At 50.0% G+C, this 17,796-nt stretch overlaps 2 protein-coding genes and 1 long non-coding RNA gene across 5 annotated transcripts; 1 reads left to right on the forward strand and 2 right to left on the reverse strand.

Moving 5' to 3' along the window:
- Window positions 1-267: 267 nt before the first annotated feature.
- On the reverse strand, window positions 268-2,130 carry LOC147143083 (uncharacterized). Its single transcript, XR_015087884.1, has 3 exons — window positions 1,358-2,130; window positions 523-642; window positions 268-413 (listed from the first exon to the last, which is right to left on the reverse strand). It is a non-coding gene; the product is annotated as an uncharacterized LOC147143083 (long non-coding RNA).
- Window positions 346-13,795, forward strand: thbs3a (thrombospondin 3a). 3 transcript variants are annotated; one of them, XM_086038549.1, is made up of 26 exons: window positions 346-513; window positions 1,470-1,664; window positions 1,871-2,127; window positions 2,878-2,977; window positions 3,042-3,068; window positions 3,138-3,220; window positions 3,349-3,400; window positions 3,486-3,634; window positions 3,723-3,860; window positions 3,936-4,010; window positions 4,106-4,258; window positions 4,340-4,450; window positions 4,549-4,656; window positions 4,730-4,889; window positions 4,989-5,107; window positions 5,185-5,237; window positions 5,409-5,590; window positions 5,666-5,844; window positions 5,936-5,984; window positions 6,095-6,291; window positions 6,566-6,738; window positions 7,187-7,326; window positions 8,893-12,065; window positions 12,136-12,252; window positions 13,556-13,590; window positions 13,657-13,795. In XM_086038549.1, the coding sequence occupies exons 1-23, from the start codon at window positions 423-425 to the stop codon at window positions 8,952-8,954; spliced, it is 2,853 nt and encodes a 950-aa protein (XP_085894675.1). In that variant the 5' UTR covers window positions 346-422; the 3' UTR covers window positions 8,955-12,065; window positions 12,136-12,252; window positions 13,556-13,590; window positions 13,657-13,795. The 3 variants fall into 3 exon arrangements, with proteins under 3 accessions (XP_085894675.1, XP_085894674.1, XP_085894676.1); XM_086038548.1 differs by having other exon boundaries at window positions 5,409-5,844; XM_086038550.1 differs by lacking the exons at window positions 7,187-7,326; window positions 8,893-12,065; window positions 12,136-12,252; window positions 13,556-13,590; window positions 13,657-13,795 and having other exon boundaries at window positions 5,409-5,844; window positions 6,537-6,717.
- On the reverse strand, window positions 13,202-17,729 carry chtopb (chromatin target of PRMT1b). The gene is made up of 6 exons (XM_086038561.1): window positions 17,717-17,729; window positions 17,236-17,364; window positions 17,094-17,158; window positions 16,127-16,229; window positions 15,147-15,303; window positions 13,202-14,290 (listed from the first exon to the last, which is right to left on the reverse strand). Exons 3-6 carry the CDS (start codon window positions 17,153-17,155, stop codon window positions 13,992-13,994), a joined length of 621 nt encoding a protein of 206 aa, XP_085894687.1. The 5' UTR covers window positions 17,156-17,158; window positions 17,236-17,364; window positions 17,717-17,729; the 3' UTR covers window positions 13,202-13,991.
- Window positions 17,730-17,796: the final 67 nt, after the last annotated feature.

A 17,796-nucleotide genomic window follows, 5' to 3' on the forward strand; every position in this document is an offset into this window, starting at 1 on the left:
AAGCTCAGGAATGTGTGCGCACGTGTGTGTGTGTTAACGAGGTGATCTGGAAGCAGTTTGCTGTTGAGCTTTATATTAGCTGACAAAATAAAGACCCCGCCCCCTGCTGGGAACACTGTTACCGTGGCAACCATTGTTTACTGCAAACACGCTTTCACGACGTCGTGCTCATGTTGAACAAGTGTGTGTGAATCATCAGCGTCCATACCTATGATTCGCCCCCCCCCCCCCCTAAAAAAAAGAGATGGTCGTCCGGACGTCATATTTTCCTGCCTGGCCGCGCGCGCGCGTGCGCACGCGTCTTTTTCCATTTTTGTTTTTCGGCGTCCGCGATACGTGTGGCCCCGCCCCCCGTCCGTCCGTCCGTCACTTCCGGCCGTCTGCGCGTTCCTCAGAGCGCGCCTGCCTGTGAGCTGGAGAGGATGAAGATGATGAAGATGGAGATGAAGATGATGACGTTGGTGCTGTCAGTGATTCTGCTTAGCACGGCGGCACAACTTCCGGAGCAGCAAGGTAACTCACCTTTCACTCTTCGTCTTCATCACTTCAACGTCTTGGGTGGGTGCGGGACTTATAGTGTCGTCATGAACTTTGTCAAGCATGCACTTCATCAGGGTTTCGTAAATGTTGGACAAGCAGCGCCTTCAGCAATGAGAAATATCATAGTGTTCACCAAAAAACAGAAAGGTCTGTCCTATAAAGTAGATGCATCGCTGTAACATCCATGTTGTGCTTCCCAAAAAATAAAACTACCAAAATGATTTAATTTAATGTCAGGTTTCATGGAAGCTTATTGCTGCCGTAACAGAAAAAAAAGTTGAATATCACGTTGTGACGTAATAAATGAAATGTTTAAATGTCAGGTTTTCCATACCACTAGAGGGAGCCCACGTACCGCTTGACTTGTCATTGCACTACATCAAACAAAATGTTCACCTAACCACTGGCGAAGCTAGAGGTGGGGGCTGGAGTGGTGCACTGGCCCCCACTGAAATATGCTTGGATCCCATAGGTGCCAGGCTAGATCTGTGATTTCTGGGTCGTTTTCAGATTTTTTTCCGGGAAGTTTTTTTCCACATTTCCCCCCCGTTCTACGTAAGGAACATTGAATGAATGTTCATCAGTGATTTCTGTCAATTTTATTAATGAAAAAAAAAAATGGATGTTGATTAGTAACGTGTTTTTGAGGACCCCTGAGTGAGCCTTAGCCACCCCATGGCCCCCCAAGGATAAAAGTTTAGCTCCGCCGCTGCACCCAACATGACTCTTTTGGTAAACAAAACAAGCAATGATTTCGAAAGCTAACATCAAACGTTATGAAATCATGGAGAACGTCGTTGTTACAATGCTAGAGCACCGATAAATCTTTTGGAAGAAGCCACGCCCCCTGGGGGGCAGCAGGTCCGGCTCGCGCTGATGATGTCGCCCGGCAGCAGCGTTGCCACGGTAACCGCCCCGTCTCCCGTCAGTGATGGACGTGCTGAGCGCTCTCGACTCCAAGAGGGCGGGCGAGTTTTGGGGTGGTGTCAGCGCGCCGGACGACGTCTACGTGGCGGCGGCCGTCCGCCTGCCTCCCAAGACGGGCGGCGTTCTCCTCGGCGTGTACGGCAAGCACGACAACAGGAAGTACCTGGAAGTCGCCGTCATGGCCAAGATCAACAAAGGTGCCCAAGAATTTGCTCCTTTTTTCCCTCACCACTTCCTGTTTGTCCTGACAGCACTTCCTGTTTGTTTTGAAAGCGTCTTCTTTCTCTTTAGTCTACTTCCTGTTTGTCCAAAATAATTCCAATTTGACTTCCTTTGTCCTGAGCACTTTCCGTTTGTCATGACGACTTCCTGTTTGTCCCGATCACTTCCTGTGTGCACGCAGTGGCGCTCCGCTTCTGGCGTGCGGCCGACGGTAAGGTTCACACGGTGAACCTGGCGAACGCCAGCGTGTCGGACGGGCGCCGCCATTCGCTGCTGCTACGTCTGGGCGACCTGCAACGCGACAGCATGAGGGCGGAGCTCTACGTGGACTGCCGATTGGCCGACGCGGCGGAGGGCGTTCCCCGCCTGTCTCCCCTCCCCTGGGAGGCGGGCGCCGTGGAGATCCGACACGGACAGAAGGCGTACGCACGCGTGCAGGTACGCTTGGCCGCGCCCCTTGGTGGCGCCCACACGAATATTGATGAGACCACGTTGCCAAAGCTCCTTGTCCATGATTTTTAAATCGCACAAATCTAATTTTATATTGTGGGTAAGCGGTTCAGATAATGGATGGATGAATTTTTCCTCTATCGCCAGATTTTTCGCTGATCATTATTTCCACACGGACAAATGTCACTTCAGGCCCAAACGCTTACTGGCTAACCTGAGCTCACAACATTCATTGGCTGCCTCCCACAACACTCACCAAGCCAGGCCCCTCCTTTTAAAGCCACATGCCCCTTTTGACACAGAGTTGAGCTGCTTTGCTACATTTTATTTTGTTTTTTTAAATATCGGTTCTCATAATGCTGATAGGTTTTGCCGGCTAAACATTTCGTTTTGGCACTAGAACCGATACTTGGTGCAAGATTAATGAAGACCGTGTTGCCTTGGTGTCAGGATATTTTCTTCCACAGTTTGGTGAATTATTTTATCACAGACAGGCAAGTCGGTCCAGTGTCACTTCGCTAACCTGCAGTGCTTGGCTAGCCTCTGCTAACTCGTCCGAGATTAGGCCGGTCTGCCACCCGAGCCCAGCACATAGCAGGAGTCCACTGTTAGTGATTAGTTAGCTAGTGATAGTGACGGCGTTTGAAATCGTCCGCTCATTCCCGGCCCCCCAATCGCCGTTAAGAAAATCCCAAATGTATGTCAATGAGTAACGTTCGCCGGCGGTTTCCCGGTCAGGGTGCCGTGGAGTCGCTGCGCGTGGCGCTAGGGGGCAGTGTGGCTCAAGCTGGCACCCTGGTCGACTGTCCTTTTCAACGTGACTCCGCCCACAACCTAGGTGAGTGACACGCCCCCGCCAGGTCACGTGACTCCCGGCCGCCGTAACGCATTTGTTTGTGCAGCGAACGGCGACCTGCAAGCCATCCTGGGTGAGTGCGTCCGATCCGTAACGGATCGCCGATGATGTCATCTACTGACTGAGCTTTACTTCCTGTCAGCTGACCACGCCAAAGCGCTGATTGGTCAGATGCTCCTCTTCAATCAGATGCTGGGGGAACTACGACAGGATGTCAAGGAGCAGGTGTTGTGCACACACGGATAACTGCAACACACACACGACACACGCACACGTACACACTTTTTATTCTATTACTCACATACACAAATGTACACGCATCCATGTCTGTGCGTGCGCGTGCGTGCGCGCAGGTGAAGGAGATGTCTTTGCTGAGGAACACCGTCCTGGAGTGTCAAGTTTGCGGTGAGTGTGGACTTGGGAGCGCGCTCCATCTGAGGACCTGATTGAAGCCGCCCGTCCGTCCGTGCGTGCGCGCGTGCGTCCTCAGGTTTTCAGGAGGCGCGCTCTCGCTGCTCGCCCAACCCGTGCCACCCGGGCGTGGCCTGCACGGACAGCCCGCACTTCCCGGGCTTCACCTGCGGCCCGTGTCCGCCCGGCACCGTCGGAAACGGGACGCGCTGTCAAGACGTGGATGAGGTCAGCGTACGCGCACACGCACACACGCACGCACACGGAATGCGATGCGCGAAAGTGACGATGTCATCCCCACGCGCACGCGGGCCAGTGCGAGGCGCAGCCGTGCTACCGGCCGTCGGCGTGCGTCAACACGGACGGCGGCTTCCGGTGCGGCCCGTGTCCTCCGGGCCTGCGGGGAGCGCCGCTCGCCGGGACTGGACTGCGCTACGCCAAGACGCACAAGCAGGTCGCACACGCACACGCACACGCACACGCGCGTTTATTTTTGCGTACACGTATTTGTGCGAACGTGTTCTTCCAGGAATGTGTGGACATGGACGAGTGTGTGGAGGTTCCCAACGCGTGCGTGCCCAACTCTGTTTGCACCAACACAGAGGTGAGTTGCTGGCAAGCCCCGCCCCTCCCGACCGGACTGTGAAAAGCGACTCGGGCTGGTTGTTGTTGTTGTTGTTGTGGTTTGGCTCGGGTTAGGGCTCCTTCTGGTGCGGCGCCTGTAAAGCCGGTTACCTCGGCAACCAAACCGTAGGCTGCTTCCCCCGCAATTCGTGCGCCACCTTGACCTTCAACCCCTGCGACACCCACGCTCACTGCAACATGGAGAGGAACGGCGTGCCGTCCTGCACGGTGACGCGCGCACGCCAACAAGATCCACGCACGTCCTGTTTCTCTCATTCTGATGACGCGCGTGCGCGTGTGTGTGCGTAGTGTAATGTGGGTTGGGCGGGTAACGGTAACACATGCAGCGTGGACACGGACCTGGACGGTTACCCCGACCGCTCGCTGCCCTGCCTGGACAACAACAAGCACTGCAGACAGGTCCTCCTCCTCCTCCTCCTCCTCCTCCTCTTCATCCGCATATCATCAATCCCGCCATCAGCGACGAGCAATCGCGTGACGAGCCTTGTGTCCATCAGGACAATTGTGTGTTGACTCCTAACTCGGGCCAGGAGGACGCCGACAACGACGGCATCGGCGACCAATGCGATGATGACGCGGATGGAGATGGCATCAAAAATGTGGAGGTGTGCGTTTGCGTGTGGGCGCGCGCGCGCACATGGTCGCTGTGACGCGCGTGTTGCCCTGCGTGTGCGGCAGGACAACTGCCGCTTGGTTCCCAACAAGGACCAGCAGAATTCCGACAGCGACTCCTTCGGCGATGCGTGTGACAACTGCCCCAACGTGTCCAACAGCGAGCAGACGGACACGGACGGAAACGGCAGAGGAGACGCCTGCGACCTGGACGTCGACGGAGACGGTGCGCGACCGCCGGCGGCCTGCGCGGCGGACTCGACTTGGACGATTAAGACTCACGATGCCTGCCTGTGTGTGTGTGTGTGTGTGTGTGTGTGTACAGGTATTCCAAACGTGCTGGACAATTGTCCCAAGGTTCCTAATCCCATGCAGACAGACAGAGATCATGATGGCATCGGAGATGCCTGTGACAGTTGTCCCGAACTCAGCAACCCGACACAAGTACACACACGCACACACACGTTTTCCTATTTTTGTGTGGTTTTGGTTTTCATTGACAATGTTTTTTTGTTTTTCAGACTGATATCGACAACGACTTGGTGGGAGACCTTTGTGACAACAATTACGACGCGTATGACAGACACACACGTTCTTGTCTTTGTATTTCAAATGAAACCTAACAGACGAGTCAAGTGTGAGAGAAAAGAAGCATGCAAAGAATGTTGTGCCGGAGGATTTAAGGCGACGGCCGTAGGTCAGCCGTGAAAGAAGACGTGACGATGCGGTGCGCTGCTGCATTCAGGGACGGCGACGGCCACCAGGACAACCGGGACAACTGTCCCGACATTCCCAACAGCTCTCAGTTGGACTCGGACAACGACGGCCTCGGAGATGACTGCGACCAGGACGACGACAACGACGGCGTCCCGGACCACAGGGACAACTGCAGACTCATCGTAAATCCTTACCAGCAAGACGCGGACCGTAAAAGCAACCGAGCACCGCCCGCGTGTGTGCGCGCGCGCGCGTTGATGTGTTGTTCCTGTGACTGTGTCAAAGTGAACGGCGTTGGCGACGTGTGCGAGTTGGACTTTGACAACGACGCGGTCTGGGACGCGCTGGACGCATGTCCCGAGAGCGCCGAGGTGACGCTGACCGACTTCCGGGCTTATCAGACGGTTGTTCTGGACCCCGAGGGCGACGCCCAGATCGACCCCAACTGGGTGGTCCTCAATCAGGTCGCCCGGCGCCTCCTCCTGCCCGTCGACTTCGTCGTCGGGATTCTTGGCTGACGTTGGACATCGCTGACCGTTTTCTTCCTCTCTCCAGGGAATGGAGATCGTCCAGACGATGAACAGCGACCCGGCCCTGGCCATCGGTACGATGTTGGCAGGAGCCCGGAAATCCGTTGCCGCCATCATCCTAATGATTCTTGTCGATATTGCAAGGCAACAACCTGTGTGTGTGTGTGTGTGCGTGCGCGCGCAGGCTACACGTCATTCAGCGGCGTGGACTTTGAGGGAACGTTCCACGTGAACACGGTGACGGACGACGATTACGCCGGCTTCGTCTTCTCGTATCAGGACTCGTCGAGTTTCTACGCCGTCATGTGGAAGCAAACGCAGCAAATCTACTGGCAGACGCGGCCGTTCAGCGCCACCGCAAGCCCCGCCCTGCACCTCAAGGTATGACTCGCACTCGATCGACCCTCGCTATACTCGGACTTGACTCTAATCTGACGCTACTTTGGCGCTATTCTTTCTCAGTTCTGGCTTTACTCTGTTCTGACTCTTCTATGACTCGTCTAAACCCTGACTTGACTCTTTTGTCATTCTAGTTGTCTGTTCGGACTCTACTTGAGTTTCCACTCTGGCTACTCTCCTCTCTATTCTACCCAATTGCCTCTGGTGTTGTACTGTTTGCGTGTTAGCATGACCCATATGTGCGCGTGCCGGTCAGGCGGTGAAGTCGAGCACGGGTCCGGGCGAGTATTTGAGGAACGCGCTGTGGCACACGGGCGACACGAGCGGCGAAGTGACGCTCCTGTGGAAAGATCCCAGAAACGTGGGCTGGAGGGACAAAACGTCGTATCGGTGGCAGCTCAGCCACCGCCCGCAGGCCGGATACATCAGGTCAGTCTGGAACACGCCGCGCCGTCTTGTAATTCACTAACGCTAAGAGAGCTCCACCCATCAAGTCACGTGACGCGCTGATGCTAAGCTAGGACTCGAACCAAATAGTATCAACGTGGCAAGTGGCCGCCACCTTTGTGGAATTTTCTAAACGGACTGCTGGCTGTTGTCAAAGTGAAAGCTCAACAAGTAAGCTAGCTTTGCTTTTTATTGAATAAAAAGTGCAAAACATGCTAATGTGCAATGAGCAATCATTCAGCTGTCAGTCATTTGCAGTGGGGGGCGGTGCTTAACCTGGCTAGAAAGTTAAGGTTGGAAAAAAAAAATCGAAATAAAAGTTGACACTGGCCGCGGTTTCTGCGGCCCGCATGAGGAGGAGGAGTCAGAGCTGTCGTCTTCACTGATGCTAAGCTAGCCCGCTAACCATCAGTCATGTGACACGCTCCAGGGTTCGTCTGTACGAGGGCTCCGACATGGTCGCCGACTCGGGCGTGGTGATTGACAGCACCTTGAGGGGGGGCAGGCTGGGGGTCCTCTGCTTCTCCCAGGAAAACATCATCTGGTCCAACCTGCGCTACCGCTGCAACGGTAACAACAGCCACACTCACACAGTAGCACTGGCACTAGCATTAGCAATTTTGACGACCCACCAAAAACCTGCGGGGTGCCGACCAAACTTTTTCCAATTTTAAAGCCATCGATCACAGCAGGATGTCCCGCCGCTGGGGGGCTGTGGATGCTCCCACTAGTGCCCCCAATCTGCACTCCCCTGGTTTTAAACCCTACTTTGAAACCCTAACCCTAGATTAAAGCACTAATTTGAAACCCTAACCCTTGTTTAGGACTCCAATTTGAAACCCTAAGAGTAATTTGAAACCCTAACCCTAGTTTACAACCATAATTTGAAACTCTAAGCATAGTTTAAAACCCTAATTCGGAACTCTGACCTGAGGTAAAAAAACCAATTTCAAACCCTAACCCTAGTTTAAACAACTAATTTGAAACTCTAGCTGTAGTTTGAAACCCTACTTTGGAACCAAAGTAACCAAAGTTTGAAACCCTAATTTGAAATTCTAATCTTAGTTTAAACCCTGCTTTGAAACAATAACTACAGTTAAAAAGCCTTAGCATACATGGCCGTTTTTTTGGTGTGTGTTTTTTTTTTAAAACACGTTACTGTACCTGGTTGTTTTCTTTAAGAAAAATGGCTTATTGGAAAAAATTCCTTACTATACATGGTTGTTTTTTTGTTTTTTTAAACGCCTAACTATACATGGTTGTTTTCTTAAAGAACGGCTTACTATACATGTTTTTTTTTTTTAAAATGCCTTATTATATGTAATTGTTTTCTTAAAATACGTCTTAGGATACATGTTTTTTTTTTGCCTTACTACATATGGTCTTTTTTAAACACCTTACTATTTGTTTTTAAAATGCCTTAGCATACATGGTCGTTTTTTTGTTTTTTTTTTTAAATGCCTTACTATACATGGTTGTTTTGTTGAAATACAACTTACTATACATAGTCTTTTTTTTTTTTTAAATAACTTTCTATACATGGTTCTGGTTCATCTGGCAGAGAAATATAAAACGCTTTTTTTTTTTTTACATGTTTTTATTGTAGTGTGGTCAACACTACTGACGCACCCTCTTCATTCATTTTATGCCAGAGGCTACGGGCCGGTAGAAATTTGAACGCGGGCCACATTTGGCCCCCGGGCCGAACTTTGGATATGATGGTTTAAAACCTTAATTTGAAATCCTAATCCTACTACTTTTATATCCTACAATGAAACCATTTCAAAACGCTTTGAAACCCAAACTCTAGTTTAAAACCCTACTTTGGAAACCTAACCTCATTTAAAACCCTAACCCTATTAAAACCTTAATTTAAAACCCTAACTTTTGTTTAAAACCCAAACTTGAAACCCTGAACCTAGTTTAAAACCTTAATTTAAACCATCACCAAAGGCTCAAATTGGTGATGTCATTAGCATTTTGGGGAAAAGCTGCAGTGCTTGTCAGAATAACAGAAGATTCGTTCTAATTGGCGACCCAAAATTCCGATCGGCCGATTGCTTTTCCCCGCCCGCTCGATTCCCGATTGGGGTTGCGCAGGCCTCACAAGCGCGCGCTCTGCTCTTTTGCTTCCAGACACGCTTCCCGAAGATTTCCACACGCACGGCCAACAGGTGGTGATGCACGTGCAAGTGTGAGCGCACGCGAGGGCGGAGCCTCGGGGTCAGAGGCGGGGCCACACTGGAGCCGACGGCTGTCAAACGTGGAAACAGCAAGTGGAGTGAAGGGTGTCAAGTTCAAAGAATAAAGCCGCAGTTGAAATTTGTCATTCTTTGCATAAAAACGTGATGACATCCTCCATGACGTCAGAAGGCATTTGACATTTTGAATCATTTGCATATTTGACGAGCTCATACGAGACCACTCTAGATGTTCGCATGAAAACTAAAATTGACTGATGACATGTGGTCCAGCTGTGATGATTGACATGCCAGATGGACCAATGAGATCAGCAGCCACTCGCAAGCTGGCCAATGACATCAGAGGAAAGTCGCCGCAGAATCACACAAGCGTAGAGGCAGACTAGAATCAAGAGTAGAACCGAGTCCGAATAAATTGGAGTCAGAGTAGGGCAGGGTCCTGCATGGGCGCTCTCCTGCCTCTTTTGCATGTCTCCCTCCTCCGACACACCCGATTCAAATGATCCGAAGGAGCCCGATAACCATCTGGATCATGGGACTCAGCTGTGTTGGAGGAGGGAGACCTCGAGGACCGGCTTTGGACACCCCAGGTGAAGGGGACAGCAGAGTCAGTAGAATAGACTCACACTGGGTTACCGCGATCCGGGACAACGACGTGGCCTCCGTGGGCCGAGTCGGCATCATCCGTCTTACGGGTTGTCCTCAACGTGTCCCCGCGGCCAAAAGCCCTCCAGAGTTGCAGCGCCAGCGCCAGCTGCAGGACCTGGCGGGAAGCGCAAGACGATGTCGGGCGGTCGCTGGCGACGCATCGGCGGCCGGCCGCCTTACCTGCGCCGCCATCAGGCTGACGTCCATGCCCACCACCGTCACCACGTTCTCGTGCAGCCAATCGCTGAGCGGCCGGCGGCAACCCTGCGCGCAAACGAGCGTTAGCCTCCTTAGCATTAGCTCAGCTCGGACAGCCTGCCTGCTGAGTGAGCGTGCGCGCACCTGTGCGTGCGTGCGGTTAGCGGGCGCGACGTCGTGCGCGTTTGTGACGTTGGGGTCTTGCGAGCACCACGCCGTCTCCAAGTTGCGTTTCGAGCCGAAACACGAGCAAGGAAGCGTGCTCGCCTCGCTCGTGTTGAGCGTCTGCACGAAGGAATTCTGCAGCCAATCGGACGGGCCCGTCAGGCCGCAGCACGCCTCCTGCAGGCAGAGGGCGACGTTACGCCGTGAAGGCACTCGTTTCCAACGGCATCACCACTATCGAGGCATATTGGGGGTATGGTGGACCTATGAAGTCGACCGACATAGTTCTTTTTGTGGGCCTGAAGATTTCGAAATATCAATGTGGTCCCCAAGAGGAACGTGGGAACCAGGAAGTGACTGACGTGTCGCTGCAGGCCGTCCAGGAAGCCGTCTTGGCGCCCGCCGCCCCGATACTGGTGGATCATGCGAGTCACTGCCGCGGTCGCCTGCTCCTCAATCTGCTGGCAAAGCTCAACGTATGACGAGTGTCATGTGTTGCGGGCGCGTGTGGGCGTGTGCGCAGGCTCACCCGGCCTTTGCTGAGCAGCAGCAGCAGGAGAAGGCCCACGCAGCACAGGAACAGGAACAGCAGCCCGCACACGCACTGGCATCACGTGAGCGTCATGTGAGATTCACGTGATCGTCGCGTGACATTCTGCCCTCAGCAGATTATAAGGAGGCGCTGCCTTGAAATACGAGTTGCGGGCCATCTGTGAGCTCGCTTGCGAGTCAAAGCGCGGCTCTGCCTGAGCATATTTACAGCCGCTGAAACCTTCAAACACAAAAAGTGGGCGTGTGCTCCCAACGTTTGTTGGCCTGTCTATGGCGTTTCCTAGTATGTGTTAGCGTTAAGCTAAGCGGACTTTGCTCAGGCGAAATGTTGTGCTTGTGTGAAATCGAGTAAACGTCAGCCGGGTAAGGCAACAAATGGCTTGAAGCCTCGTTTCCAATTTCAGTCAAATAGGCAAAAAAAAAAAAAAAGAAAAGTAAAAATCGCCCGAATGACAGATCATATCTCAAAAACTCCAAAGTCGGCTCACTCATATGTCAAGGCACCATTGGATAACAACCAATAAGAACAGCTTTATGCACACGCGCCGCGTCACGCGATGATCGCACATGACCATGACGTTTACTCACAATCAGCATGAGAGTTGGCTTTTCCCAGCGTGCACCTAAACATGCCACCAAGCTGGACGCCATCACCAGGCTGCCAATCAACATCAGCCCCGCCCCCACAGCCTGCAGCTCATCTGGGGACACACACACACGCACGCACACGCGGCGTGTTGAGCGTGCGACGCGGTGAGAAGACGACGACGAGAGGTCGGCTGCTTACTGGACGAAACGGCGCCGATGAGGCTTGTGCTGTCGAAGCAGATCCAAACGCCGCAGCAGGCCGCGCCCAATCCCAGAGCCTGCACACAGGTCAGAGGTCAGAGGTCAGGCAGCGGCGGCGGAAGAACATCGCGGACTCACCAGAAGCACGAAGCTCAGAAGAAGCAAGAAGAATTTGAGCACGTCGGCTTTCACCTCCAACTTCATCGCCATCTCCTACACACACACACACACACACACACACTTCCTTGTACATGTACACTTCCTGATTGCCGGTGAACTTTCACCTCTGCTCTCCATGGCAACACGCTGACCTTTGGATACACACACATCTGCGTAATAAAAAAAATGTTTGTGCAGAGGGATGTGGGCAAGCGTGTGCTTGTATATGTGCACATGTATTTTGTGTGTACATGATTTAAATGATTAAAATGTGTTCATGTTTGCGTGTGTGTTATGTTGACGTGTATGCGCCTGCTGCAGGTGTGTGCGTGCGTTTAAGTGCATGCGCGCGCGCATAATAAAAAAGGAAATAAAATGTACATGTCGGGATTTGTTGTTTTGATTTTTGGCATTCTTGAGGATCGTCTTCATCGAGCGCGCACACACACCACTTTTTCAACGTGGGTGTGTGTACATGTTGGGATTTGTTCCTGTGACGTTGTCGAGGATCGTCGTCTTCATCTTTTGCAGCGCGTGTGCACGCGATGGCTGTGCTGCGTGTGTTGCTGTGGGTGCTGGTGACATGGCCCCGTTCGGGTAGGCGAGCGTGCAAGGCTGCCGGGGTCAAAGGTCATTGGTCTTCATTGTGTTGTTGCTCTAATCCCAGCAGGAGGTCAAGGCGAGAGGAAGCGGGAGGACGACCTTGTGACCCCCACACCCGACTACGACTACTCGGCCACCTTTGACTACGACTACTCGACCATATTTGAATACCACGACTACTGTAAGGTCACACGCACATTCCACCAAGTGCATGAAGAGCATCCTTTGTACTGTTTTGTGTTTTCATTGTGTTGATGGCTAGAATTTTATCTCCAAAATAATTTCACTTCTGTTTTTAATCGACTTTCCCGCCCTTCAAGTCAACACCGGCGGGAAAAAAAAACAAATCCTGGCATTTTTTTTAAATTGGTCAAAGGAAAAGCTGCCTTAATCCGAATCAATTGGGTTGGATTGGATTTAGCTAATGAAAAGAGGATTTAGCTAATGAAACGACTTGTAAAAATGCTCCGTAATTTTAAAGTCGTGAGTTTGGCAAGATTTTTTTGGGGGAGCCAAGCAACGTCGAGGTAAACAGTTACGACAACAGAGCGAAGACATGTTCAGCTTCGCGAGGTTAAACAATTCGAAGCATATTTCACTTATTTAAGTGTCCACTGCAGGAAGCCAAAAGACTGCTGGTGACGTCACTGAATGCGTCACCAGCGACGCCCTGCTGACAATCTTCAAACTGACGGTGAAAACAATCCTCGTCTTGCGACTCGACGACTTCCCAGGCATCACTCGCCCCACAAACCCAAAATGCGCTTCAGAAAAATATCCATGCGGAAACTGCCACCAGATGGCGCCAAATCCCTTCACAACATTTGGCCTCCATCAGGTCGCATTGCTTTACCCTTTTTTAACCCTAACCCAAACACCAGTTGGTGGCACTAAGGTGTCATTTTTGCCAACTGACAAAAACAAAAGGTGGTCAACACATTAGGGACAGTCATGTTTTCTGCTCCAATTTTCAGGTTTTGCAGAGGGCAAACGTTATTACCATGATTTGTTTTTTTTGACACTCCAATACTTTGAGTGCAATTTTCCATGCTACAAAAAACAATTTTCAAGACAATTTGAGATGTGAGTGCTTTGTGTTACAAGTGCAGACAGAAAAAAAATTCAGCTCGTACCTCAAAACACCAAACAACTTTAATCAAAGAACGTGTTGCTGACAATAACTTAAATCCACTAAAAGGCACAAAAAAATTGGAGGCTTTACCTTCATTTTTTTAAGGGGTGGTCATCGGCCACCCCCTAAAAAACACTACAGCCAGGGAAGCAGCTTTCCATTTTCTTTCTACGATCAACCCGTGTGTGCTTTTTGCTTTCAATGTGAAAAGGGAGTACAGCACATTCAGCTGCTACAAAAGGATTATGGACTTTATTTTTGCTTTACAAAACTCCTCCCCAAAAACCTTGATAGTTGAACAACACACAAAAAAAAATCCCTCAGATTAATTTGTTCTCAATTTTGTGTTCAGCTACAGCAACTTCTTCGACAGAGGCCAAAAACAAGGTGAGCAAAGGTCAGAAGGTCACGACTCTGCCAACAGCAAGTGTGTGTGACCTTTGACCTCTTCAGGCTTCAGCGGCGAGACCGAGTGTGGCGCTCCTGCTGGCGCTGGCGACCGTTCATCTGAGGATGTGAAGAAAAAGCCTCCCGGCGGACACGAGCGGTCGCCTTCATTTTGGAGCGCAAAATAAAAAGTGTGCACCCGTTGGTCCCTTTTGCCTCTTTGAATGTGAAACGTGGCCTATCGCCATTTCCTGGACATCAAACGATTATCTTCTTGGTTGAAGTATTAAACGATTAAAGAAACTCTGCTAACTATGCTAACAGGCCTGCCAGCTAACCACGTGAATGCTAACGCTTGGCACAAAGAAAAAAACCTTGGGAGCGTTACGTGTGGCGGGCGCTCATTGAAACCAGGGCAGCGGCTGGCCGGCCAGCGCCATGTACTCGTCCAGATCGGCGTCCAGTCGCTTCTTGGACCTGGCCATGTAGTCGTCCAGCTGCGCATCCAGTCGCTTCTTGGATTTGGACATGTAGTTGTCCAGCTGCGCGTCCAGCTCTTTTTTGGTGGGCGTGTGGGGGCTCCGCCCCCTCCAGGAAATACCGGACGCCGGGGCCCGAACACTAGGGGCCCGAACCCGAGGGACCTTCCGGAAGCTTCCCGACGCGATGGGGCGGCGCCCAGCCTGCCGGCCGCTTCCTCCTGCGGAGGGAAAGCGACAATTTGACTTTGACGAGCTCGCTGCCGGCGCCCGGGAAGGAAGTGTCAAATGGGGGCGGGAAATCCGGGATGCGCTCTGACACGCGTGATTGGTTGTGGGGCAACGACGTCACCCAATGACGTGTGACAAGCGTTCATGTATTGGCGCCATGCCACAAAAAAAAAAAAAAAGGCAGAGCAAAAAAGTGGGCATTTGAGTTGTCATGTGGCAAATGCGGTTGGTTATTCATGGAGTCTGCAAATTTTATTTATTTTTTTTAAGTTTCCCAAGTACACGGCCGCTTTGAGGAGCTCTCTTTAATTTCCAGATCCCACATGGCGTGCGCATATGCGATGAAAAATGTTACTCCGACCATTCAGAAGCTTCCTTCTTTCCAAGGTATTTTAAAAAAAAAATTCCCCACTTCACTTTTGAAGTAACGAGCTTGTTTTTTTCCCTCTTGTCAGGCAGTAAAGCGGTTTGACTTAGAAGTGCAGCAACACCTCTCAGAATTCAACATTGGCAAAATTGGTATTTGCAGTACAAATTGAATTTTAGATGAAATGGATAACCCCCTCGGTCAAGGTAATAGAGGTAGAAAATAGATTTTCTTTGTAAAAAAAAAAAAGTATCCATCAATGTTCCATCTTTTGTAAATAGCGGAAGAGTTTGGAAGCTGTTCGAAGTGGCACAAAGGTCTAATGTGGGCGTTTTAATTTCAGTGATCCTTCCCAATCTGTTGAAAGAGAGCTGAAACAACAAGGGAGCTTTTGGCCAGCAGCACCTACAGAAAAGACGCTTTTCGGCACAGAGAGTGTCAAATGTTGCCGAGGCGACGCGGTGGCGCCCATCACTCACTTGCTCTTGCGAGGGCGGCGCGGCACCTGGCTCTCCATCCGTACTTGCTGCGGAAGGTCCAGAAGCCGACCCGCCGCCAGCCCAGCCGAGTCCACACGCTTGCTCGTTTGGGCAGGGGCGGAGCCGCGGGCACCAGTGAGAAGCACGCCGACCCCAGCTGGAAAACACCGCACAGATATCACTGCTAGCGTAGCGTGTTAGCGAGCCAACATTGCTAAATTTGCCATTTCGTCATTTTGCCAACAAGAGTTACTAGGAGTCGTACTGTGATGTCATTTTCAGACTACGCCAAGTGACAAAATGGCCGCCCTGAGATAGCTGAAAACGGGTGGATTTTGCTGCTTAACTCAGATTCCGCAAACGCAATATTCATCAGAATGCCGTGTTTAGACAAGAGAAAGCGCATAGAACATACTATTGCAAAGATTTTTGGGGGATTGCCTCCCCCTTTCAGGTTACGGATCCAAAAGGTACAGTTCAAAGTCAAATTCTAGGTCGTTACTAAAATATGTACCAATCTTCTAAATGATTGCAGATTTGGAATCCTTGTTGAATTCCCTTCCCACCAGTAGAGGTTTTGAGATGATTGAGCCCATAGTTCCTGAGATAGGAGGGTTCCAAGGACTGACGGACTAACTAACGGACTTAACTGACTGATCAACTGACGATGACAATTCGGTTCGACTGGAAAAATGACGAACTGACGCATGACGGACGGGGTAACCAGGCCACTGACGGATGATGGACCGGCAAAATAGAGTAAAATACCCACCTCTGTTAATCGCGCTGAAAGGCTTGCTCACACAGTCATTTTCACAAATAGACAAATTATGGAGGATTAACTTGCTTGTTTTCGTTCGCGTTTGGTGTGAGGGCGTAAACTCCGAAACTATTTGGACGCAACACATTCAGAAGTCACTTGGACCTAAAACGTCACCTTTAGGAAGAAAATGGAGTCTCCTAATTGGCTGAGAGCTCACCTGTGAATTGACTGAAGATGGCGACGCCACCAACAGGAGCACAGACTCAGGAGTGGTTGCCATTTGGGGCTGCATCGCTTGCCCAGCCTGCATCTGAGAGAAGCTAATTGCAAAAGTCAAGAATTAAAAGGGGGGGGGGGGGGGGGCTGAAGTTAATACATCAAAACAGGGGTGTCCCAATCCAATCGACATGATTGGAAATTGATTCATTTTCTGATGTTTGGTATTAATTTTCATTTCTAAAGTCAAGAATAATGTATTTATTTATTTAATTATATATAATAGTTATTTAATTTATTTGAAGCACTGCTGTTTTACAGCCATATGTAAAGTTATCATCTTGGGATATCTTTAGTCTTTTTTTTTTTAATTATTGAGACAATTTGCATGTGTTCTTCTTTATTGCATTGAGGAGGTATTGGATCGGGACTCGACAGATACTTAAAATCTAGTGATTCGAACTTGGATTCAGGCGGCAAAAAACGGATCCGTTTTTGGTAAGAATTTGAGTTGAGAAATCAATGTACTTACAAATAGGGAGATACTTTTCAGTAACCCTGCAGATTGGTGATTTATAAAAGTCCCAGAATTTCAAAAAATGCAAACAAAAAACAAAAAAAAACCCACCAAAAACTAACCTTCAAAAAGTTTATTGAAATGGTTCCACAATTCAGTCAATACTTCAGAATAGTTTAATAACTCTGAAAAAAATCATGTTTCTAAAAATCAATACTTTTGTAAGTAGTTTAACGATTCTTTTTTTTAATTTTATTTATTTAATAGCTCAAAAGTCCCAGTATTCACAAAGCACTTCAACCAAACTTGTTTACCAAATTCTAAAACACGCACAAACCCAAACATTTGTTCACATTGGAATAGAAAAGCTCGATTAATCCGTTCAATAAATTACCTGTAGTCAGAAAATGAAATGTTTCGTTATGGTGAGCAAGTTCCAAAATATGCTCACCGCTGATGAAGGGAAACGTTGGAAGATTTTTTCAGGCGAACCCAAGCTGGCGTTCGTCTCATCGTCTTCTCGAAAAAAAACATGACCAAATGTTCACATTTGCAATGAGTTGACTGAGCCGCGCGCTAACGCTTGTGCCTACCAGTCTTGTTGGCCACAAAGCGGGCGAGCTGCAACTCTTCGTGGCGTGGAAGCGTCCAACCGGCGAGTCCAATCGTGTTCGGGTCGCCAAATGGACCAAAGGAGTGAAAAGGCTAATGGCGGCAAAAAGCTAATGGCGGCAAAAAGCTAATGGCGCCATTTCACATGAATGACGCACGTTTGCCAACAGCTAGTTAGCGCGTACCTGATTCCGGTTCACATCAAACATCGTCACTTCAAGTCTTGTGTCACACTTGACGTAAAAGACCCAAGTTTGACTTTAAACTCTTCTAATAATACGACTTAACTTGTACAAACATTCAAGGTTTACATGGCCAGCGTTAAACTTTTAGGCTATATGCTCCACCGGCGTTACAGGCTTGAATGTAACTAATTGAAAAAACTAATCTCATGCGAGAAGCAAACGTAACCAGTTCGAAGTGTTTTGGGTATCTTTGTCAGCTACTTAGTTTCCAGCTCACCTGTGTGCACTTGCAGGGGGTCCTTCACACTTTTTTTTTTCCAGCCCAAGAAGACAAGCTGCCGAAACGTTTTACTTTAT

This window comes from Filicampus tigris, chromosome 8 (assembly GCF_054856515.1).
Source record: "Filicampus tigris isolate MCC_2025a chromosome 8, RoL_Ftig_1.0, whole genome shotgun sequence".
Taxonomy (NCBI): Eukaryota; Metazoa; Chordata; class Actinopteri; order Syngnathiformes; family Syngnathidae; genus Filicampus; species Filicampus tigris.

What these genes read in the sequence shown, in the direction of transcription:
- chtopb (XM_086038561.1), bottom strand. Translation starts at nt 17,155, where the DNA reads ATGAGACGAACGCCAGCTTGGGTTCGCCTGAAAAAATCTTCCAACGTT. An exon ending in CATCTTCAGTCAATTCACAG is followed by an intron (nt 15,304 to 16,126) that starts GTGAGCTCTCAG and finishes GGTGTTTTCCAG; the next exon opens with CTGGGGTCGGCGTGCTTCTC. An exon ending in CGCCGCCCTCGCAAGAGCAA is followed by an intron (nt 14,291 to 15,146) that starts GTGAGTGATGGG and finishes TTCCCTCCGCAG; the next exon opens with GAGGAAGCGGCCGGCAGGCT.
- thbs3a (XM_086038548.1), top strand. Translation starts at nt 423, where the DNA reads ATGAAGATGATGAAGATGGAGATGAAGATGATGACGTTGGTGCTGTCA. An exon ending in TGACTCCGCCCACAACCTAG is followed by an intron (nt 2,978 to 3,041) that starts GTGAGTGACACG and finishes TTGTTTGTGCAG; the next exon opens with CGAACGGCGACCTGCAAGCC. An exon ending in GACAGGATGTCAAGGAGCAG is followed by an intron (nt 3,221 to 3,348) that starts GTGTTGTGCACA and finishes GCGTGCGCGCAG; the next exon opens with GTGAAGGAGATGTCTTTGCT.